This window comes from Emys orbicularis, chromosome 2 (assembly GCF_028017835.1).
Source record: "Emys orbicularis isolate rEmyOrb1 chromosome 2, rEmyOrb1.hap1, whole genome shotgun sequence".
Taxonomy (NCBI): domain Eukaryota; kingdom Metazoa; phylum Chordata; order Testudines; family Emydidae; genus Emys; species Emys orbicularis.
In genome coordinates this window covers 157,035,085-157,060,412 of record NC_088684.1, presented here as the reverse complement: position 1 = coordinate 157,060,412, position 25,328 = coordinate 157,035,085, and the positions used below count along the sequence as shown (strand labels likewise).

The window sequence follows — 25,328 nt, the reverse complement described above, 5'->3', positions numbered from 1 at the left end:
ACATTTAATTACATTATGGTTGCTTTTTTAGGAGAGGTACAGCTATGTTCCCTCTTGGACCAGATCCTGTGTTCCACTTAGGACTAAATCACATAATGTAAAATTTCCAAACTGATGAAATTCCACCTGTGGAATCGCACTTTTTCACATACCAAACAATAAGAAGGCAGGACTTTGACATGCCACGAGGCCAGGTATTATTGCTGATTACTAGTTACACTCTTCTAAAACTTTACATGGTGCTTTCCAAAATGCAAAATATGGTGAATAAAATCACTATTCTAAAGAGCTGCAGTCTCTGGTACTGTTTCCATGTGTGCCTTTAAATTGACAGCTATAAAGCTAGACTGTCAAACGAGTTGATTTCCTGCACTGGCACAGGCAAAGGTGGGTGCTTCCTCGTACCAGCAGGTGAAGACAAAAACAACCAGAATTGTATTGATATCACTAATTATGTAAAAACTGATGGGCTTTCAGAACAGTTTATGTCAGTAGGTGCCAGGTAGTCATGCTGTTTCTAAGAAACTAGTAGTTATTGATAGGAAGCAGGCTTGGTTCTGTATAATGCTGTTTCTGTCATTGGTTAGGTTAGGGTTGAGGTTCCTGGCTGTGTCTGAGTAATCTTTTATTTATTGGATGTGTGGGGTGTGCTGAGCTTGTGAATATATGAATATTGCCCTGAAGCTAATAGTGTGCTTGCTAGACAGCAGTTCTTGTTGTGTTGTGTCCTGTCAGCTATCACATTTCAACCGCAAGGCTCCGGAGTCCTAAAGCCTATAAATGGTTGTTTACAAATGGATAAACTGATGAATAACACAGAGATTAGGTGACTTGCCAAAAACCATACAAGGCCTGCTCTTAGTTCTTTCTCCTGAGAGCACTGATGGGGTACTCTGACAGATAGTTTATTTTCTCATACAGGTCACAGTCCGTTCTGTTGTATGTATCTTTATTTTCTGTTCTGATTGTTCAGTGACTGATTCCTTTGAATACATCCCTTATTTGGGTTACAAGTACTCATGTTTTCTTGTACATCTTGACCTTCTGGCACTCATGTCCATGATTATAATTTTTATGATGATAATGCCTGTGGACCCCAGTCATGTAGCAGGAGCAGAGCCATCCCGAGGGTACGGCAAATCAGGGTGACCGCTCCTGGCCTCGTGCTTTGGGGGGCCCCGTGGGCGGCAGGATTGGCTGGCGTGCTTGGGCAGCGCGTGACCTGCTGGTGGGAGAGGCTAGCCCCCAATCCCGCCCCTTCCACCCGAGGGAGAACGTGTGGGAGGGGAGAGTGCGTGGCGCTGCTGCTGCAGCCTCCCCAGTCTCGGGAAGGCAGGCGGCATGGCCCCAGCCCCCTGGAACCTAGTGGCACTGCCCGGGGGGGGGGGGGGGTGGAGTGTGGGCGGGGCCACACCCTGGCTGTTTGGGGAGGCATCGCCCCCCCTGCCCGGCATGGTCAGTCCTGGAAGTGCCAAATTTGTCATTTCCACCCCAGGCACCACACCCCCCTAGGGACAGCCCTGAACAGGAGGACTCCTTTGTGTTAGGAATTGTACAAACAAACATGAGAAAAGGTGTTTCCTGTCCTAGTTATGTTGTATGTATATTGCTCTTGTTATAACACTGTGCCCACCTGAGAAGAGATCAGAACACAGGCAACTACCTGTGATTCTCTAGAAGACACTGTAGTTTATTTACTAAGCAGCACCACCCACAGCCCTTTGCCCCTGGCTCATACAGAGGCCATAATATCCCTTTCCGTGAAAGTTCTGCTGTTTGCCAGCCTGTTCCTGCGGTGACACAGGGGACTGGCACAGCTTCAGCTCTACCAGGACTCCCAGTGGCTGCAGCATTTACTGCAGAATGCAGTACAGTTCACACCCTAGACTATGTGTACGTCTACACTGCAATAAAAGACGCGTGGCACAGTCACAGCTGGCCTTTGGTCAGCTGACTCAGGCTCACAGGGCTAAAAATCGCAGTGTAGATGTTCGGGCTTGGGCTGGAGCCCAGGCTCGGAAACCCAGCAAGAGGGGGAGGGTCTCAGAGCCTGGGCTCGAGCCCAAGCCCGAACGTCTACACTTCAGTTTTATAATCCTGCAGCCTGAGCCTGAGTCAGCTGGCATGGGCCAGCCACAGGTATTTTACTGCAGTGCAGACATACCCTAGTGTCTATAGAATGGCTGACAGCTTGGGCGATCCTGGTGAGGATTAGCCTCATCAGTCCCTAATGGCTGTGCATCTTTGAAGGAGAGAGAACAAAGCTATTTTAGGATTCCTGCTGTGTGATATTGGCAAACAGGATGGAACGATAAGCAGGTCAGAGGGCAAAACAATTGTTTTTAGGGGAGTAACATTTTAATTTTCCCTGATATAAGTCCCAGTTATCCAGGCAAATCAAGAGGCACTTTATTGAAGAAGGTAAGGAATTCATATTACTCAGCCTTTTGGCTAAGATTAAGTGTAGGAAGGCATTCAGGATTAAAATATAGGTTCAATAGTCCTTTACTCTGCCAATTTGGATTTAGCACACCGCCATCAAAAGTTGTATGTTTTGGAAAGCAGAGACTGGACAAAACAACCCTGAGCAGCATCTGGCTGACTCACCATAACCCTCAGCAACAGATAGATCCTCTATAAATAATAACCTTCCTTGAAATAATAGATTTATAGGAGTTTACATAAATCCTATTTCTTTGCATATAATTGGAGTGTAACATCTCTGAATGGGGAAGGAGACTTATCCTAATGAATTACAGTAGAACCTCAGGGTTACGCACACCTCGGGAATGGAGGTTGTCTGTAACTCTGAAATGTTCCGTAACTCTGAACAACACAGACATTCTGGATGTCAGCCACGGGGGGTGGGAGAGGGCTGTGGGGGGTGGGGGAGGGGCAGGGCTCCGGCCGGTGGGGAGGCGGGGAGTCAGGACTTCTGACCCTTGGGGCACAGGGCTCTGGGTGGGGGGCTCAGGGCTTCTGCCCCGCGGGAGTACCAGGGCTCAGGGCTTTAGACCTGTGGGGAGCATTGGGGCTCGGGGCTTCAGCTCCACGGCTCCGTTCCCGGCTTTGGCCCTGCAGAGTTGCTGGGGCTTGGGTCTCCCCCGTGGCTCCATTACCGGCTTCAGCCGGATGGGGGGCACTGGGGCTCGGGGTTTAGCTACGAGGGGAGTGCTGGGGCTGCAACCGGCTGATTGGTCACTTCTGGTTCCACAGGGTGTCCGGTTGACCAGTAAGTCCATAATTCTGGTGTTCATATCTTTGAGGTTCTACTGTAAAATAAAATAATAATGGCAATGACCGAAATTTCAGGAAGATTTTCTGTTTGTTTTACAAAGGAATGTATTTATAGTAGTCGCTAAGGGTAAGTGCTTAGAGAAGGTTTACATTTTCTGTGGTACATAATGATGTTCACTTATTAGTGTCTGAAACGTTCTCTTGTGTTTTTTCCTTGCTTGACTGGAAGTGGATTTGAGCCAGTTACTGGTCTTTGCTGGTGTACCATTCTGGAAGGAGACTAGATTACGAATGGATTCATGAACTGAAATTTACCCTCATTTGTAGGAATCCCTAGAAGAAAAATATAATTACATGTGTTATCCTTTTTGCAATCAAGCAAAAATATACTTTAAATTCTCAACAAACAGGGTCCTGGATACAGATATAGTGGTAGTATGTCAAACAGCAGCTGGAGTGTATTAAACGCTACAGTTTTAGACAGCTTGGGAGATTGGGGTATTTTTACAATGAAAAGGCTACTCTGCTACCTCACAATTTTATTTTTTCTAAAAGGCCTCTGGAAACCAGAGGGAAAGACATTTTTGACTCGTATAAGGCAGCTGAGTAGCAAAGGATTTCCTGAAAGTATTGGGCCAAATACTGCAAAAACTGTTGTATATTGTGTGACCTTTTGACTCTTGTCTCAGTCTCAATGTGTATGCCCGTTTCCATATAAAAGCCAAGACTTGAACAATTTAAACTGAACACTACTTTTACCATATGGTGAATGCAATTATTGATACCATCCTCTCCCATACCCATCACCATTACCTTCTGATACTGAGGAAGCAATGATCACTTATGGTGTTTCTGATAGAACAAGGGGAGAAAGCTTTGTTAGTATGGAGTTTTATCAAACTTCGTATTAAGAAAAATTGTGCTTATTTTACCAATGCAAATTGACATTTCTGCTCTCTTATGTAAAGACAAGGTTCTTAAAATGGAATAGCTGTTTAATCACAATACTACTGGCATATCTTGGTTTTGCATCTGGTATCAGCAACATTTTCATTTTTTCCCACTTGGTATATGCTGATAACAATTTTTTTCTGAAATTGGGGACCCGATAGTGGTGTTGAGGTGTGGGAGAAGGGTGGTTCTTGTCCTATAAAGCATTATAGGAAATGTTTCACTATTTTTCTGAACCTTATACAAATGGTGTAATTTACTGTACTTGGTATCAGGATTGCAATAGGCAACCAACATAATAAATATTACATAACTCTTCTAATTCGGTTCTATTCTTAACAGAAGGGTTAAATTCAGTTCAGCTGCATTTATACAAGCGTGTGTGCATGCCCACCCCCCATGTAATATTACCAACATGCAGTACTGTGTCTATAATAAGGCTGGGTTTAGTTTTTTACTTACAGCAGGGATTCAGCTTCTTTGTTTTGTATGACCTTTTCCAAATTTACAGCACATTATCTATTGGTAAAAATGAATTTTCTGGGGATTCAACTAAATCAGTTACTGAGTCTGAGTTAAAATATATTAAATGTGACTTGAAAAAAATTCAGCATCTGACCTTCTTTAGCAACCTTTTTGCTAACATAGGACTGGTTTATCATTCACGTTCCAGATGGCTGGAATGGAAGTTTAACTATCCTCACGTGTACATATAAAGAAGTTTGGTATAATTAGGCAAAATTATTAATTTTTCCCTAACTTTCTTATAGTTAACAGTTTTCCCTTGTAACAAACTCTTCCCATATCATAAAATGAGACTGAAACTACTCATGTCTTCAGTAAAGAAAGCAAATACTCACTGGGGGTAAGGAGGGGTATGTGCCCCTAGTAAAGATGGCTATTTCCTGTTGGTTCCAAGGGAACTGAAGCTACAGACTGTATTCAAGTACTCCGGCCCCCACTTCCCTAGAGTCTTTGCTATCATAGCTCTCTCAACCTTCAAACCTGCCAATGTGTGACACAATTCATCCACGTGACTGAAAAATGACTAAAAGATGGAATACTTGTGTTTCATTGCACGTCAGATCCTATAATTGTCAGAGAAATAGTTTTATACTATAAAACCCTCTGTTCAAGGAAATTTTGTGGGTGTTTTTTTTAAATGGTTTATTCAATTCACCTGGAAAAACAGGAGGTGTGCACTGTGCAACTATAAAGATACCACCTCATTCCCAACCAAACATTGGTGGTCAGCAAAGTTTGAACTCTGGATCCTCAGATCCTGAGCCCAGACCTCTATGATTTGATGTAAAGGAATAATTGTGCTCTCAGTAGCAGCCACTAGAAGGGATCTGATGTACATTGTGTAGGATCTAAATATACAGACCTCAGCACTTTCTGATCAAAATACAGAACTTGGTTTTCTGACTTTGTTTGCCTGTGTGTGCCATAAAGGCTTTTTTTTCTTTTTTCTTTTTTTTAATAATGCCAAAAAAGTACACACATACCTGTGTGGAGGAATGGAGAAAAAAGTGTACTCAGTCATAAGTCACCCAGTCTACTTTTAATTTTGGAAGGTGCTTGGTTATCACAGTGATGCGTGTGGTATAAAAAGCTAAATAGAAGACGGCTGTGTTCGTGGAAAGGACACTACCTAATATTTTTTTGTGGCTGATCGGATGAGGACTTTGACAAGAATCCACTTCTCACTCCCCACCAGCAATAAAACACTGTTGCAGGCACACTGCTCTTTATGTTCTTGGTTGGGGGGATTTTTTAGTGCCTAATAGAACCCAATAGTCTATAGATTTTTCTAGTGCTAGCAGAGTTGATTGTGAAGATGATGGCCACTGTGGGGAGTTCTGACACTTATCAGTTTTATGGTAGTTTTCTTTGTATTCCCTTTCTGGCTCTATGAGGGGTCAAGGCCTCCAGGTGCTCCCTTGCACTAGGAATGTGCCGCTGCAGGTCCCACCAATCACTCCACAAACACTCAGTGAGAAGCCACCCTTGTTGAGGGCTCCTTTATTTATAAACAGGCTTCAAACCTGCTCAGTGAACAGTCTTATAGAAAAGTCCATATGTCACAACTTAAAGGTTCTCACTTTGCCATTTGCTGTCCGCCCAGATGCGTCTCATGCAGCTCACCCGTCTGGGTATCCCAAGGCCTCATGAGTGTTTTGTTAGAAGCCTGAGGGTTGCACCTATTCCAGAGATTGCAGAAGATTCAGCCCTCACCTTGACTGTAGTGATGTCTTCACTCAGGCTTGGAGAAAGAGATTTGGTGTGAGCACAGCACTGGGTGCGAGGAACTGCTGAGCTCTAATCCCGCCTCGGAGGCAGAATCCCATATATAGTATGTTTTGAGAAGTTTGGTATTGGTGGGTTATTCCAGTTTACAATTGGTATCAATAACATTTTTATCTTGGAGACCTTGCAACAACAACTCTGTTTCCAATAGCCATTTATTTAAAAACTTCAGTCTAAGATGTAAATGGATAAGTGATGTTCTAATCAGAATAAGGGCTAGGCTAGATGAGCAGTGAGTGTTCAGCAAACTGGGGTGTAAATCTACAGCACACTAGTATGTTGCCCACTAACTGTCTGTGTGAACCTTGCTACTGCACACTAAAGTTCCCTCGTGTGCTTCAAAACAGGAGTAAGTCAGTGTGCATTAGGGAACTTCTAATGCACGGTAGCAAGGTCTGCAAGGACCATAAGTGCACGGCATATTAATGCACTGTAGAATTACACCCCAGCTTGCTGTTTGTCTAGACAATCCCTAAGTCATTCCTGTGGTGCACTTCTCTGCTCCTAGGGGAATTCTTTGCCAAAAAAATAATAATTCTGTGCCTAAAAATTCTGAGCACAATATTTTAAAATTCTGTACAATTCTGCATATTTTATTTGTCAAAATAACACAATAGGATTACGCCAGTTTCAAAATGTCTGTAACAAAACAGACAACAAAATAAATTCAGGAAATGTTTTTTAACAAATAGATTCCTTACTAGGCATATTAATACAGAACTCTGAGTAATAATTCTTTTAAACTACAATACAGAAATGTATTTCCAGCACCCCTCAGAAGCAGTACAAAGGCTGGGGGGAGTAGGGGTAACGGAGGAGCTGAGGGAGAGGGAAATAATTGCTGGGAACCCAGGAGTGAACCTGGAGGGTTGTTGGGAGAAGTATGGAACTTTTTGGTGGGGTGAGGAGTTGGGGGATTGTTAGGGAGTTGGAGAGCCTCTCCCATGCAGACCCATAGCCTCTCCCATTCAGTCAGGCACATCTGCCCCTGTCCTCATGTGTCCCTGCACTCTCACTCAGCCACTCGTCATCTCCATGTGGCACTGCACCCCCCCCATTCATCCCCCGCCCCAGTCAGTCCCTCCACTAGCCCTTCTGAACCCCAGTCTATGTGACCCACCCAACAGCCACATGTGCCCCACTCTGTCCCCCCCTCACCCGTATCCCATGCCTCCTCACCTGGCCCCGCGGACAGAGCTCTGTGAGAAACGCAGCCTCTTCTCCTCTCTATCAGCTGCTGATTGATATGGCCAGTGAGCTGGCTGCCCTCTGTTCTGGTGCCACAGCATTCCCTGGTGGGTGAAAGGCGTAACTGCAATGCCTCTCCAGCAGAATGTATTTTCTGCTGAGAAAAAAAAAATCTGCAGGGGACATGAATTCTGCACATGCACAGTGGTGCAGAATTCCCCCAGGAGTAACTTCTCTTATTGAAGGCACACAGCCTTGTGCCTCCCAGCCTCCCATAGGAGAGCATCAATATCTTACTTAGGCCATGTCTGCAATTCAAAATTATGTCAACCTGACTTCGGCACAGAGTCACTGCAATTATTAAATCACTTGTGTGTGTGCACACTTGGCTCTTTGTGTCAGCATTGTGCCTCCTTACCAGGAGTGCTTGTATCAATTGTATTGTCAGTGTGGGACATTGTGGGACAGCTCCTGAAAGTCAATAACAGTCGACATAAGCATAACTACATCAATATTGACTCTATGCCACTTGGGGAGGCAGTGTTACTAAATCGGCATAGAGAGGCACTTAAGGTGGTGGGAGCCAAATTTAAGTGAGGACATTTCCACAGCTAGGCTGATGCAAGACAGCTTACATCGACCTAACCTTGTAGTGTAGACCAGGCCGAAAGAACACCCAAGTTACTTATTGCTATGTTATTACACACGTATCACAAGTGGGGTATCACTGGCTTTCAAAAGAGGCTCTACTGCTTTTTTGCTGAATCTCTCAATTCTGTTTTATGTTTAAATTAAAGGACTTTTTCAACACTAGCAAAGTTCATGTGAGCCCCCCTGTAAAATATGGAACTGGAACAGAAACCTTAGATGTCAGGAATTTGCTCAAATGTATTTCTACTATTCTACAAAACATGTTACTTTGGGGAAAAATATCAGTTCAGTCCTTTTAATAGTCCCATTCTGCCCAATCAAAATCAAATGAGGGTACTGTGTGTGTGTGAATATATATATATATATATATATATATAGCCACCATAAATAATGCAAAAAAAGACTCGACAAGTTGTTTTTTTCCTTTGCATCTTCACTAGTTTTTGTTCCAATATGTTTGATTAATTTGCTATGGATATTTTAAGCTGGATCAGCATTGGGTTTGCTTTGTACAGTGGTGGGAAAACTTAGACAACCGAATGTGCCAGGTAATGAACAAGAGTTGTAAACTGTTACAAGGGGCTAGTATAGTTAACAGAAGCTTATATTATAAACTTGCTGATTTTTTTTAAATCATGCCTTCACCACAGAAATGGAGGAGGGATAAAATAAATCACTGTAACTCTATTAACCTCCTAGGATTTTCCCCCTCAAACAATGTGTAAACCTCATACAATTAGTCATAATTTAGCTGCTTTGAAATTGTTTATTAAAAGTATCCCCATTTGTTTCCATAGATAATCAGTGCATATGCTATGAATAGAGATGTCATAGGATATTCCCCAACTATCAAAATCTCTGGACCTTACCGAAAGAGCTAATGTTTTGTTATAGTTGTAGCCAGTGATAAATGTTTGCTGCAGCTCCTGGAAGACAATGTGTTTTAAAATGTTTTACTGAATTTTGGATCTACTTTAGGAGTGCATATTATAAAATTGTTCTTTATCCCTTCAAAAGCAGCACTTCCAGGACTAACCCCCTTTCATGTCAGGTGAGCAGGTGTTTACTATAGCACTGTGAATAAAAGGTAATTGGATATTTGTCTGTCTTCATGTATTAAGCACATTCACAAGGCCAAAGTGTGTTGCTGCATGTACCCTGTATGTGCTAAATCATTGAAGTGAGATGAAAAGTTCATTGGCAGATTTCCTTGATCTAGTACAATTAAGTTAATACAAATCAAGGTTGCTCACCTAATTGAGTAGTGACTTCTATTGGTCTGCTGATGTAACAGGGCTGATTCCCCTCTCTCATTCCCCTGCTGTCTGAGTTTGGGGTGCTAGCGTACTCAGCCCAAGTGGGATTGTCAGAAGGAGAAGTACTTTAAATCAGTCAACAAACCCCTTAAAACTCATTAGCTTCTTTTTCTTCATAACTATTGGAAGAAAACATTTCAGTGCGTGATTCTAGACATGATCCTTGTTTCCACACAGCCTAAAAGTTATATCCTGTAGCAAAGCTTTTGAATGATAGCATCAATATTCTTTATATGTGCAATAGCTCACCTAAGAACTTGTGCACAATTGTGCATGTAATTACCAGGATTACATGGGCATACATCTGAATGATTCATGCACTCACGGTAGCTGTATGTGAATAGGCAAAATGAATTTGAACTTCATACACATTTTGGAAAAATCAGTCCCAAAAGATTAAGTAAACTCACAATTAAAGGCAGAGGGACTGAACCTCAGCTGGTGTAAATTAGCATAGGTTCATTGAAGTCAAGGAAGCTACACTGATTTACATTGTTTGAAGATCTGGCCCACAATTCATATTGCTTTGTCTTAAAGGGCCAGGCCTCAGAACAGGACATTGTGATGTGTGCACATGCCCAAGAACCAGCAATCAGTTTTCAAAACATCTTGGTTTCCCTATTGCTGGTCTCCAGTGTTGCCAACTCTCACAGTTTGATTGTGAGTCTCGCAATATTTGCTGTTTTTCTTAAAACACCATCTCCCGGAATCATGTGATTAGATGAGAATCTCAGCTTTCATTAAAAAAGTACGTTTCTAGCCCTCATTGTTGCAGAGAAAAGCTTTAAAGCATGACTCAAATGCACCCAAAAGGTTCAGAAAGCAGAGGATAACTAAAATGAGCGCCCAAATTTATAATTTCTAAAAATCTCATAGGTTTTCAGCCAATCTCATGGTTTTTGAGGACTGACTCATTTTGAATGCTTGGCAACATAAAGTCATTAGTAGAAGGGTTGTATACAGATAGTGTGAAACAGTGAGATATTGTTCACTTTTTAATTTTTGTTTCAGGAAGGAATGAAGTGCAGTCCTGGATGACAGCTGTCAACCAATCCTTACATATGGTGTGGCAAAAAATAAAGACACAACTAATATTAGTCATGTCTTTTCTCCTTGCTGCTCTCTGGTATTGTAGAAGGCTCTATGCATACTTAGCACAGCTGTTGAAATGGTATGTTTTTACTACGATGCCTTTCATTTCAATTGTATCTTTGTTCTTTCATTAAATATTTACTTTCTGCAAACTCTTTTTGACAGCTGTTTTATCATTTGGATTTCAGGTGGAGTAGATATCTGCAGAGAAAATTCAAAAGTAAACTTTTTTGTTACCAACCTGCATTATGACTTTCCTCCTTTTTAAATGCAAAAAAGTAGATGTTTAACTAATCTGTGAATTAAATTTGGTTTAGAGAACCTCAGTGTACTGGCAGAAGTTGATCTGCTTGGTTATTGTGCAAGAGAATGGAAAGGAGAAACCAAGCAGGCCAAGCAGATGAAGGCGGTAAGCGTTTTTAAAGTTGAATCTATATATAAAAAGTTTGAAAAAAATATTGAGTTTGAAAAAAAGAATAAATTCCATCCAATTTTGATGTAAGCAGATGTTTTGAGCTGTGTGAGATCAAATGAATTTCAAAAAGGGGCGGCAGGAAGCTCTCCTTAGGTACACGGTTCTGTATATAGACAGGAGGTATAATGTCCAGCTAGGGTAGATGTACACACACTAGCTTTGATTGAGTGAGCCATGTGTACATCTACCTGAGCTGGACGTTACACCTCCAGCTGCAGCGTAGATGTACCCTTACAGGCAAGAATTACTCAGAATGTGGACCAGATCCTCAGCATTGATGCATCCTCTTTGCACTGCTCTACCAGCAAAAACGAGCCAACGAGCTAGCCTAACAGGGCAGCTGGAGATTCCCTTGCCATGGAGGAATTCATGGCTGCCATAGAGCTAGAAGAGCTGGCCACCCTGTGGTGTAGGGGTGTGTTGGGAGGCATACTCAGAGCAGAGCTGCACTCTGGTATCCTCAGGCCAGCTGGTTGAAGTTAAAGTAGCCCTGAGCAGATCTAATTTGCACTGGGGACCAACCTAATTCCCCAGTACCTCTGGGGGAACACAAAGGTGGCATATAGCAACTTTTGTTTTCCCCAACTTTGGGTCCTGATCTTGAGCGCAGGTTGGCCAGACTAGACTTGTCTTTAGTCCTCGAAGCAATGGACCTGATTCACTAGCACCCCCCCCCCCTTTGTAGGAGGAATAGTAGTTACAGACCTTCCAATTTCTAACTGCAAAGAAACTAAACTAAGTTAATACAAAAGATGAATTGATCGTTTCGATGAAATGAAAACAAAATGCAACCGAGTATATACTCAGGCACCTAAGCTCACCATAACTGTCCTAGCAGCACATGGTGGGGAGAAGTAATTTCTGCAATACTGTAGTGGGACTCAAGCAATGTTGGCAGCAAGTGCCAACATGTTGAATTACCCCCAAAACCAAACTCAGCCTGATGCTACAAAACCAAAAAGAAAGAGGCACCAGTTCTCTTTTGTCCTTTCTTTAAACTGAACCACTGATCAAGGAAGAGAGGCAATGATATTTTACTGTTGGCCCATAATGACTCCTATACCTGGTTTTATTTTATTGTAAAAAGTGAAAACAGGAGAGTAGTTGTAGCCTACAACAACATGTACACAATCTACCTGCAATCAATTTCAGATAATCATTTTATTACACAGCCAAATCTCTGGATTACACCCCAAGAGTATTGACATAATGCTATTACAATTTGTTTTAGTAATCCATATATTAAAACCTCTTTGAAAATGTACTAGTCTGAAGAACTGGAATCAGTTTAATGACGAGTGATTATTTCTAGTGTTATCTTGTAGGAAGAAAAAAGGCTATTAAACACAAAACACCAAGATAATGTGACATTTAGTGTAGTTAAAACCAAAACCCACAGCATTGTGACTTCTCACCCTATCCTTAACTCACTCTGCAAAGGTTTGTGTGTGGAGTTTACTTACTGTAACGAATTGTTTCACATGCCTTAACTCTGACTTTTTTCAGGAAATGTGTGGGTTTGAGCTAGGCACTTCCTATAATTTCAACAAGACTGCATTTAATATTTAATGAAGTGATACTGAGGGAAAACTTGTGCCGTTTGACCTTTTGCACAAGTATACCTGGGAATGTGACTATTAATAGCATTGCTTTTGGAAATGTAGCAATGACACTCTCATCCTACTATTTAGAAAAGAGGTGGTGGTGGGGGCAACAACCTAGCAACTAAAATCCTGGCAATACTGGCATGCTGCCAGTTCTTAGGACTGCTGCTGATTCAGTTTGGAGGGGAAGGGAGTCTTTGTTTTAAATACATAACTGTGCTTTCCAGAATGCTGGAACATAAAATAGGCATTTTGGGTTTTAAACAGTTATTTTTTATCGTCCCTTTATTTTTCTGGCAACCAAAGAATTAGGCCAGACATTTCAGTGGTCTCATCCTGGCCTGTAGTTTGCTGGCATAGTCAATTATAGGTTTAAATAATACAGTGAAGATGCCAAACATGTTTTATGGGCACAAATGCTTTTAGAAATTAGAAACCATATTTGGCCATCACAGTGGGTCATGGGGATTTAGCCTAGTAATTGCCACTGATGTGAAGAGTTGTGATTCTATCCCAGTTCCCTGTCTTTTTAAAATAGACTAGACACAATGTGTTGAATTAGTTTGCTCCACTGCAAACTGCTTGTCAGTAGTTATGCTACTGTTGTATGCTCCAATTTTTAATAAAATCTTCAGCAAATGAATAGTGAATGAATAAATAGTATCAGTAATGGCTAAAGAGACACAAGAAAGCACTTTCCAGAGATCACAGAAGGTGAAATAAATATTGGGGTTATTTTGTGCCATTTTGCATTTTGTGCCAGCTATCTTCAGATAGAGAATCAATTTAGTAATCCAGTGGCATAATGTTTGCGATGGAAGGGCTCCATCTGCTGTATATTGCTAGATACACAATTTTAGAAGAGAAAACAATCTGGTATGAACCTAACATCTGGATCCAAATTTTCTTTTTGAAATACTGGCATTGTCATATAAAGTTCTGCACAGAAAAGTCGTGATCTTTTTCTCAGTCACCTTGATAACAAATTCCTAGCACCTCTGAGTGCCTGCAAAGCAGATGTTCCTCAAAGGTTAGGACTGTTAGTATTAGGCTGACAGCACCAGTGAATCCACAAAAATTCCCCACATCAAACCTTTTTGGCCATAGCAGTTTGCTGTCTCCTGTTCACAACATATAACCTGGTAAACATCAGTTTCAAGTTAGAGAGAGAGGATAAAAAATTACTTAAATATGCATTGAATTATACACACAGACGATCATAAAGATCATTTTGGAAATTGGAGAAGTACGATGTCCAGACCATGTATAAACATATTGAAACTGGTAGAAAGTGTATACATCTACAATGAAATCAAATGTCTTTAGGACTTCTGCTTTCCCTTGTACTAGTGTTCATCAGCAGTAACTCCATTGAGATCAGTAGTATGACTCCACTAAAAACAGAATTTTTATAGACCCTTAAGGACATGTTGAAATTAGCCTCAAAGCGAACTTGTCTCACTGGTTCATTCTAGGATTTAAGATACACATTGTTCTCTGCTGTTTTGGCCTTTTTTTAGGCTTATGAAGAACTATTTTGGAAACACCATATTAAATATATACGACAAGTCAGAAGAGATAACTACTGTGCGCTAAGAGCTGTGCTGTTTCAGGTATTCAGCCAGGGCATTTATTTTCCATCATGGATGAAGGAGAGAGACATTTTAAAGGTATGTTTCAGTTGCTGAAGCAAATAAAATTTACATGTCCTTATATTCTAGAAGGAGGATTTGATCCAGCAACAACTTCTCTAAAATTGCTGTACTCCATTGCAAGTGTGAGTAGAGCATACAGGAGGGAGCAAGACAGATTAAGCACTATGCAAAAGTGGAAGCAAGTATCAAGTCCATTGTGTTCCCTTATTCTTAAGAGTACAAGAATAAATGAAGGGAGATGGGTGGGTATAGTATCATGTCTGAGGGGGCATGGGTATAAGGGCTATTTCTCTCATGCTAATAAGGCATAATAATAATCTATGTGGTCCCATTTTAAGCCTTATGCCTGCCACTGGACAGGAATTATTATTTACTATTTGCATTGAGGGTGCTTAGAGACCCCAGTCTGGGATGGGGGTCCCATTGTGCTCTTTATTGGCTGGTTATCTATTGAAAAGGCCACAAAAGTTCTTATGAAGCTGAGAGTCGACAGAGCTTTACCATTAGCTAAAGTGGTAGATGACGGGGGGTTTCTTTTTGAGTGCTTTTCTTTTTTTGTAGTGCACTTCAGGTTGTATATGTGCTCCGTGAGCCTGGGACCAGAGAATTCTTCCTAGCAGTGTCTGTTCAGTTCATTCATGTGCTCTGCACCGAGGAGAAGAAGGGGATGCCAGACCGCTGCCCTCTCACTTCCTTCTCACTGCTTGGAGTCTGGGATGGAGCCTCAGGTCACTGCATCCTTTCGGCCTTTACCTGTAAATAGTTTAGCTTAGTATATTTTGTGCCCTTGTTGGGCACCCCTTGTGTAGGGCAGTGATCCTCCCTTCTTCCCTCCCCCCCCCCCGTCCCCTTGCTTCACTCTGGTGCAGGGAGAATATGCCAAAGGCTTCAAGAGCTTTGTGGACTGCCAGGGGGACTTCCCAGTAAATGACAGTCATGACTCTTTTTGGACCACCTGGGGGAAGGCCTTATCCCTACCAAGTGCAGAACTTGTAGGTCATTTCCACAGAGGATGAGGCAGTCAAGGGAGATCTGCCTCATGATGTTTCTCAGGGATAGGTCCATGAGGGCAGCTCCAGACTCTGACCCCCTGTATGTCAGCCTGAGGAAGGTAGGAGTGTGGCTTTGGCTGGTTCCAGGCCTCTCCTGCCAATCCCCCATCGGCTCCGATGGACTTGGGTGAGAAGACCTGGGATTGCTGTTGCTGTCCAGAGACCACCCAGTTATACCAACATGCCAATCGATACCAGCCTGTACCCCATCACTGAGCTGGGGTCAAGCCAGACTTTTGCCAGTACTGTCGACTAATAGAGACAGGGCATCGCCACCTCCTGGTACTGAGAGATCCCCCATTGGACTCAGACTCAGAATCCTTTGACTCTGGAGGTACCAGGAACAGGAGGCCTGTCCCCAAACTACTCCCCAAGGTGACTTTTGTGAGGGTTAAGACCAGATAGGGCATCGGGAATCTCTGAGTGTCACAGTACTCCCGTCCCAGGGAACATTCACCCTATATGTATTGGTACACATCATCTTGGGGACTGCTACGATGGGGTATGAGGCTCCACAGTGGCAGTAGTGGGGCCCGGAAGATCCAGAGACCCATCGCATTTTGTACCCACACTGAGGGACTTGGGAGCCCAGGGAGATAAATCTCTCCTGTGGGAGGAAGAATCTCCACAGGCTCCCTGGAACAGAGACACCCTCAGAAGGTGAGGACCAGCCTGGGCAGGAGGAGAGTGCACCGGTGAGCTTATCCATATTATTTCCAGAGGAAGCAGTGAAACCAGCTTCTCCACAGTGCCTGGTTGACCCTAAGGTCTTCCAGGGCTTGCTTAAGAGGGGGGTGGAGGCCCTGCACATCTCCCTGGAAGAGGTCCCGGGGGCTCTGCATAGGCTGCTGGACATTCTGCACAGCTTGGGCCCAAGCAGGGTGGAGCTGCCAATTAACAAGGCCATCCTCGAGCCAATTAAGACACTCTGGCAGATGCCAGCCACCATTCCTGTGGTGTCCAGGTGGGCAGAGGAGGGAGATTTCATGCCCACAAAGGGGTCAAAATACCTTTTTTTCCCCACCTGGCCCCTAGCTTGCTGGTGGTGACAGTAGCAATGTAGTGCAGTAGGCAACAGCTGCCAGCTCTATGCCTCACAAAAAGGCAGCTAAGAGAATTTGGGGGGTGGGGTGGGGGAAGAGTACTCTTCGCCTTCCCTACAGTTTTGGATTCTGAACTGCCAGGTGCTGATGGCCAAGTATGACTTCAACATCTACAATAGGTTCATCAAATTCATCAAGAAGGTACCTCAGGACAATAGGGAGCAGTTTCAGGCCCTAATCAGTGAGGGAAAGCTGGTGTCCAGATCCACCCTCGTGACAGCCCTAAATGTGGCAGACACTGTGGCATGGTCCATGTCTATGGCAGTGGCAGTGAGACATTAGTTGTGGCTCTCTTCATCAGGGATCCAAAAGGACATGCAATTAATGATGATGGACCTTCCATTCGAATGGAACAAACTGTTTAGCATGAGGATGGATGAGTCCCACCATTCACTAAAGGACTCCTGAGCCATGCTCAGTTTGGTTGGCATTTACACACCTGTTACGAAGCGCAAGTCCACCAAGCCACAGTTCAGGCAGAGGCCCACCCAAGCCAGTGTTGTAGCACCAGTGGCAGTATGAACTTCCGCGCAAGTGCCAGATGAAGCAGAGGAGGAGTGCCCAGGAGCAGTCATCCTTCATGTCCATCAGACTCCCAAATCAGCATTTTGTTGGGACTCTTGAGAGCCAGGCACCAACCAGACCAATGGATTTAGGCTCCTTCCCTGTTTCTTCCTCAACTTTTGAAGTGTGGCTGCCCCAGTACCTACCAATCTGGAGAGAGACACGACAGACAGGTGGGTACTAGAGGTCATCTTGGGATATACCATCCAGTTTTTGTCCCTACCCAATCCCAAACCCCCTTCTCCGTCCTCTTTCATGGACAACTTTCACAAGCGGGTTCTTCAGCAGGAGGTGGAGGCCCTCCTGCAATGAGGGGCGATAGAACCAATGCCCCTGACAGCAAAGGGAAAGTTTCTATTCAAGGTATTTCCTCGTCCCCAAGAAGATGGGGCGTAGGGGAATGGAGACCTACCTTCGGCCTCAGGGAGCTGCACAAGTTTATCTGCAGCCTGAAGTTCAGGATGGTCACCCTGGTTTCAATTATTTCCTCACTAGATCTTGGAGATTGGTTCATGGCTTTCGAACTCTATTTCCACATAAACATCCACCCACCACACAGGAGATTCCTGAAGTTTATCGCTGTGCATCAGCCCTACCAGTACTGGGTACTTCCTTTCGAACTTTCAGTGGCGCTGAGGGTGTTCACCATGGTGCTGTTGGTGGCAGCAGTGCTCTCCCCGGTAGGGCCAGTAGTGTACCCCCACTTGGACGATTGGCCCCTCAAGAGGCAACCTTGCCAGGAGGCGCAGGTGTCTGGTCACACTCCTGGGCCTGTTCAAAAGACTGGGTCTCAGGGTGAACTTGGACAAGTTCACTGTGGAACTGACACAGGCTATAGGGGTACGGACGGATCCAGTGTCATATTTGCCAGACAATCGTTTTGTGCCTGCAGGCGTGGCTACGGATGGTGTCCACACAGTCTCAACTTGCTAGTCTCCGTTCCCTGACGGGTTGTAGACTGCTTTGACCGGTGTGAAGACAGGAGAAAGGTGTGTGCCTGGATGTCCTGTTCTGTTACCTGCTATTGAGTAGGACTATGACCACAGACACCTCTCTGTCAGGCAGAGGAGATCACATGGAGGGACAGATAGACCAAGGGATGTGGTCCCCTCAGGGGTGAATTTTCCACATCAGTGTGCTGGAGGGTGAAAGGTGGTTTGGCTGACCTGCAAGCATTTCCTCCCTTGCATTTGGGGCCAGTTGGTCCAGGTGCTGTCAGACAACATAACAGTGCTCTGTTACATCAGCAAGCAGGGAGGTGCACGGTCCTCGCATCTCTGCGTGGAGACCATCCATGTCTGGAATGGGTGCATACTTCTGAACATTGCCCTGAGCAGTCCATCTGCCAGGGTTTCAGAACACCCTGGCCGACTCCTTTAGCAGACACTTGTGCAGCGAGAATGAGTGGGAGTTTCAGGGCTTGACTCTAGGTGGTCTTTCCAGAATGGGTTCACCTAATAACAGACTTGTTTGTGTCAGATCTGAACAAGAAGCGCAGGGAGTTCTGCTCCACAGAGGTGGAGCTCTGCAGCTCAGGCTCTCTGGGTGACATTTTCCTCATGTGATGCTTGGAGGCTCTGAAGTATGTGTTTCCCCCGATCCCACTGTGACCACGGGTACTTAAGAAAGATCAGGCAGGACAAGGTGCAAGTCATTCTCATGGCATTGAGGTGGCCTTGTCAGTTCTTGTACCCCATACTCTGTTGCACTTTTTTGCTCGGGGTCCTCTCCACTCCCCGTGGTGTGAGACCTCTTGACGCAGGATGATGGGAGGACTCGCCAACCCATCCATGCTGCCCCTGAGGGTGTGGTATCTGGATGGATGTTGAGCCTAAAGAGAGTTTGTTTGGCTGACGTGCAGACCTTACAGAGTAACTGTAGGAAAACTCTACCAGGAGGTGCTACACTATAAAATGGAAGAGGTTTCTGATGTAATATGATCAACCAGGAATTTCCCCCTTGCATTCAGGGGTGCCAGACATGTTGGACTACCTGTTAGCTTCTAAATCCTCGGGCTGTCCCTCAGCTCTCTGAGATTCCACCTGACAGTGGGCAGCTACACTGTTCTCTCACACCCGTTTACATCCCAGTTCCTGCAGGTTTTAGTTAGGGACTTCCCTCCAGTGATGAAGCCTGCGGCAGCCTGGGACTTAAGCTTGGTCTTATTCAGTCTGAGGGGGTTACCATTTGAGCCACTGGCTTCGTGCTCCCTGCAGCACCTTTCCATGAAGGTGGAGTTTCTGGTCACTATAATGTCAGACAAGAAGGGGCACTAGGGGTACTCATGGCAGATCCCCCATGCAGTATAACACAAGGACAAAGTGTCCATGAGACTACACGTGAGGTTTGACTTTCACATCAACCAAAGCATCCAGTCACCTATGTTCTCCCCCAAGCCACATGCCACAAAGGAAGAGGCGAAGTGGCACTCCTGGGATGCACATAGAGCTCTTGCTTTTTACCTGTAGAGGACACAGCAGTTCTAGAAGTTACCTAGACTCTTCATCTCATTTGCAGAGAGGATGATGGGAGAAGCCATTTCCTCCAGAGACTGTCAAAGTGGATCTCAGGCTGCACGGTACTCTGCTACAAGCTGAATGCGATCCCTCTTGGGGGCAGTATAAGAACACATTCGACAAGAGCCCAGGCAGCTTGGATAGCCTCACTCAAGGATCGTTGACATCTACAGAGCAGCGACCTGGGGCTTGGTACACATCTCTGTGAGGCACCATGCTCTGGTGCAAGCATCTGACTTGGATGCCTCCCAGGCTAGGCCAGTCCTGCATTCTGTAGTGGTGCAAGGCTGCGGGCATCCACCTCCTTGGGAGGGACTCTGGTTGTAAATCATCTGAGGTGCACCATACAAAATGACAAGTACTCGAAGAAGAAGGAAAGATTACTCACCTTGTAGTAACTGGAGTTCTTTGAAATGCTCGTATGTGTCGTACACCACTCACCCTCTATTCCCACTGCCTCGAATCCCATTGTGGAACCTTGCGGTGGAGAAGGACCTGAGATGGGGGTGGTCCAGCAGCCCATTTTATACCCTTGGTGAGACACATAAGGAGGGAGTGGGCACATACACGGACCAAGCAGACACCGCTAGAAAGAATTCTCTGGTTCTAGGCAGATGGAGCTCATGAGCACCTGAAGTGCACTACACATCAATACATCTCATAGAATCTCCAGTTATCGCAAGGTAAGTAACCTTTCCTTTTTTATAACCGTTGGCTCGGTTTTAGTCTTATTCAGGATGTGGTTTATCATTTAAAACGTATCTTCTCTATACCTAAATTAATTATAATAGTATATTCTGCTTGTTGTTACAATAGTGATCTCTCCCCTATTATATTTTTATAGCTCCCTGAAAAGCTTCTGTATTCACAAGGCTGCAACTGGATTCAGCAATATAGTTTTGGACCAGAAAGATACACAGGCGCCAACGTATTTGGAAAATTACGTAAATGTATTGAAACATTAAAGACACAGGTGAATATTTAGGAAATGGAAAAAAACGTTAGAAGGGAGGAATGACAGCTGATTTACTGTCACAGAAGTATTTGCTTTCTGCTCAAAACATTGCTCCTGTGCAATCTGTTAGATGTTAGTGGTATGTACTGGATTTATGTATGGGCATAAGTATGTCCCTGTAGCTGTTGGTCATCACTATTTAGGCCTTTACATGTTCATTTTTAATTCTACTGTATATCTTTTTGTCTTGGTTTACCAGCAAATTATCTTATATCTTTAGAGACCCTGTTGTCACTTGTTACAGGGATGACTACACCTCTGCACCTGTTCAGATCTCTCAGAGAGCATCCACGTCAGGGCTTGTTGGTCTCTTTGCCTTTCTCTGTCTTGGGGTAGAAGCTTGTGATTTTGGGTTCTTATTACACTACCTCATGTATGCCAAGCACTTATCATAGGATCATAGAAGTGTTGGACTGGAAGGGACCTCAGTTCCCTGCACTCAAGGCAGGATTACCTAATAACTAGACCATTCCTGACAGGTGTTTGTCTAACCTGTTCTTAAAAGCCTCCAATGACGGAGATTCCACATTCTCCCTGGGCAATTGGTTCCAGTGCTTAACCACCCTGACAGGAATTTTTTCTTAATGTCCAACCTAAACTTCCCTTGCTACCATTTAAGCCCATTGCTTCTTGTCCTGTCCTCAGAGGTTAAGGAGAATAATTTTTTCACCTTCCTTCTAACAACCTTTTATGTACTTGAAAACTGGTATCATGTCTCCCTTCAGTCTTCTCTTCTCCAGACTAAAGAAACCCTATTTTTTCAATCTTTCCTCATAGGCCATGTTTTCTAGACCTTTAATCATTTTTGTTGTTCTCCTCTGGACTTTCTCCAATTTGTCCACATCTTTCCTGAAATGAGGCACCCAGAATTGGACACAATACTCCAGCTGAGGCCTTATCAGCGCCGAGTGGAGCAACACTCCTGCCATTTCCACATTTTCTGTTACTGTCTTTCCCTCCTCATTGAGTAATGGGCTTATCCTGTCCTTGGTTTTCGTCTTGCTTCTAATGTATTTGTAGAATGTTTTCTTGTTACCATTTATGTCTCTAGCTAGTTTAATCTCATTTTGTGCCTTGGCCTTTCTAATTTTGTCCCTACATACTTGTGGTGTTTGTTTATATTTGTCCTTTGTAATTTGACCACTTTTTGTAGGACTCTCTTTTGAGTTAGAGATCATTGAAGGTTTCCTGGTTAAGCCAGGGTGGTCTCTTCCCATACTTCCTATCTTTCCTACGCAGTGGGATAGTTTGCTCTTATGCCCTTAAAAAGGTATCTTTGAAAAACTGCCAGCTCTTTTGAACTGTTTTTCCCCTTAGACTTGCTTTCCATGGAATCTTACCTACCAATTGCCTGAGTTTGCTAAAGTCCGCCTTCTTGAAATCTATTGTCTTTATTGTGCTGTTTTCCCTCCTAATATTCCTTAGAATCATGAACGCTATCATTTCATGATCATTTTCACCCAAGTTGCCTACCACTTTCAAATTCTCAACTGGTTCCTTTGTATTTGTCTAAATCAAATCTAAAACAGCCTCTCCTCTAGTAGCTTTATCCATCTTCCGAAATAAAAAAATTGTCTCCAGTGCATTCCAAGAACTTGTTGGGTAATTTGTTCTCTGTTGTGTTATTTTCCCAACAGATGTTGGCCTACAGTAGACCTCCATCATGACATCAAGCTTGCTTTTTACCGCTTTTATCCTTACCCAGAGACTTTCCACAAGTCTGTCTCTTATCTCCGTCTCAACCTCAGTCCAAGTGTGTACATCTTTGATATACAAGGCAACACCTCCTCCCTTTTATCCCTGCAGTTCCAACTGGGTCTCAGACACCTGTGTTTCTTCCCTTTGGGAACCTGTGATCAATGATACAGTGACCAACAGCCTTTTAAAAGCAAAGTATACAACTAGAATTAAGCATTGGAGCGGGGAAGAGTTTAAAACAACAAACACTGTCTTACCCAACTTGCTACAATTCCATAATGGCAATTTAGGCACATCTGTTTTCAGGCATGGCCACTGGTCTCTGTGAATGTTTTTTCAGTCTGGTTTCACTCTACATTCCAAAGAGAGTGTCCTTTTAAATGCTGACAGAGTTCTTTATTAATCAGTTTTGGTCTTTTGACCCTCCTGATCAAATCAGTTTCATAGACTCAGTGGGGGATCGAGCCTCAAAACTAATAGTTCTGGTATTGTCCCGTTATTTTTTGTAACTAACAACCTCTGGTGGATTCAAAATGATGACATGAAAGACTTTGAGTTCCATTGCCAATCTCTAAAAGCCATTCAGTTCTTCCATTTATTTTTACTTTAGTTATGATAATGGTTATTGATACCCAGTGATTATTCTTTTTTTAATCCTTGTCAAAAAATAGTTTCCATAAAAAAACAACACAAAAACATTTATTAGTGATGAGTTAAGCAGCTGATTTGAATTTCTTGTGTATGCTTTGTAGTGGACTGAAATAAGTGGTGTTAAAGACCACGACGAAAGAGGAAACATGTGCAATATCCTTTTCTCTGATGAAAGCAAGGAATATAAGCTGTATGAGGCTATAAAATTCATCATGCTTTACCAAGTTGTGGAAGCCTATGAACAGATGAAGAATGAGCAGAAACGTGTACCCGTCCTTTTTAGCCTCCTTTTTGCTCGTGATACGTCATCTGACCCTTTGAGTTTCATGATGAATCATCTGAATTCCATAGGGGACACGGGTGGTCTGGAGCAGGTAATGGTGTGAATAAAAAATGAGTTCTAGCAGTCTATGTTTTCTGAAGGATTAGGGTTTGGGAATACTTTTGAATTCTTATTCATTGATTTGATGTTCCTAGTATACTTTAATACTAGGGCTGGGTGAAAAATGCATTGTTTTTAGCACACCTAAGCTGTTCGCCAAATTCTACCTGAATTTGCAAATAGTTTCAGCCAGACAGAAACTGGAAGACACAGTTTGGAAATATCAAATCATTTTGTTTTGACCTTTTAAAAATGAACTGTCTTGATGTTTTCTGAACAAAATGTCATTTCTAATCAACATTTTCTAAACAGTTTGTTTGACCCAAACAAATTTCTTTTTCTTTTTGGTGAGAAAAAACAAAAAAAAAACCCTTAGTTTTGTTTTGACGCTGATTTTTTTTTTCAGTTCAGTCACTGATTCAAAAAATCAGCTATTTGCTCAGCTCTATTTAATACATCATCCACGATAGAATTATTTTGTTTGGAAGGAAAAAATCAATTTTTTCGTAGAAGAAAAAGCAGTTAAAAATGGGGGGGAAACTTTTAAGTTTCTCCAAAATAAAATGTCTTGGGGAATTATTTATACAAATTACGAAAAGCAGTGATATCACTGTAAAATATGTAAAATAACATGATTTTTAGATGACAATACCCTGCATGTTTGACCTATTTCACCTTTTGCACCTGTTTTTTTGTTTTTGTTTTTTTAATAGAAGCTTTCTAAAGGACACTTTAGAAAGTATATTTGCCCTTCTGAGAGAGATCTCCTTTGGGTACTTATCAGCTGTGGTTGTGGGAAATTCCTGTGGTTGTAATTCCTAGTCCACTCTTCTTCTTACACAAGTAAACAAGTTAAATGACTTACACTAAACATCAGAGCATGATTAAAGTGTAGGATGTTTTTCCCCCCAGTTTCCTTCTTATAAATCTATAAACAAATGTTTACATCTTTTTTTCCCCCTTAGGTTGAAATGTTTCTTCTTGGATATTTACTTGAAGTAAAGATAAGAGTCTACAGACTGCATAAGTTTAACACTGAAGAGTTTCAAGTAAACTATCCAGAGGAGTATCACAGGGACTGGCAGGAAGTCTCTCTTCTGACTGAGGATGACCATCACTATCACATCCCCATTATTAGAATATAAGACTGATTTCTAACCATGCAGTAGAAGAAGTGACCATCTCCAGTAAATTATCACCTTTAAGCCAAGTCCTTTGCCAGCAACAGTAGGATTTCAAGTAACATAAAATAATGACTACAGGACACACAGATTTATTATGTTAACTTCTTGCTTGCTTGTACTGATCCATATCATCTGTGATCTGCCTCAGAAAAACACAAAATACATAATCATACAATCAGGACAAACTGGCATATTAAGGTTCTCAAATAAAAAAAAAATGGTAAATCACCTGCGAGCAAACATTATCACTAGATAGTTGATAGTCACTTGTTGAGCTAAGTCCAAAACACGTGTTGTACATAAACTTACAATGTCAAATGATACCTATTTGTTTAAGAAGGGTGCTTCAGCCACTGACTTGGGAGAGAAACAAAGGCAATAATAAAAATAAATAACTTGCAATATAGCTTTACTCAATATATACTCTTCCCCCTGCCCTCCCCGCATCCCTTCTTTTTGGAAGGGTCAGATTTTAATGTTACCTATCAAAAGTACGTAAAGGATTTTCTTTGCAATTGGTTTGAGAAGGCTGTGCACTTCAGTGCATTTACAAATACTGGCTTTTCACAAAAATGTTAACTCTCTGTACATTATATACATTTAGCAGGACTCACATTTCCTAAGCTTTTTTGTATATACGATTTAATACCTTTGAGTTACTTTTCTTAATCTTGACATCAAGGT

The 25,328-nt window shown here is 42.9% G+C and overlaps 1 protein-coding gene across 1 annotated transcript in view; it reads left to right on the top strand.

Moving 5' to 3' along the window:
• The window catches only part of OTULINL (OTU deubiquitinase with linear linkage specificity like), a 39,891-nt gene extending 14,832 nt beyond the window's left edge, over positions 1-25,059 (top strand). The window contains exons 2-8 of the mRNA XM_065399756.1: positions 10,665-10,824; positions 10,934-10,965; positions 11,063-11,154; positions 14,345-14,494; positions 20,559-20,687; positions 23,180-23,452; positions 24,426-25,059. Coding sequence (XP_065255828.1) covers positions 10,665-10,824; positions 10,934-10,965; positions 11,063-11,154; positions 14,345-14,494; positions 20,559-20,687; positions 23,180-23,452; positions 24,426-24,605 — 1,016 coding nt within the window. The 3' untranslated portion in view covers positions 24,606-25,059. The remainder of the gene's footprint in view (positions 1-10,664; positions 10,825-10,933; positions 10,966-11,062; positions 11,155-14,344; positions 14,495-20,558; positions 20,688-23,179; positions 23,453-24,425) is intronic.
• Positions 25,060-25,328: the final 269 nt, after the last annotated feature.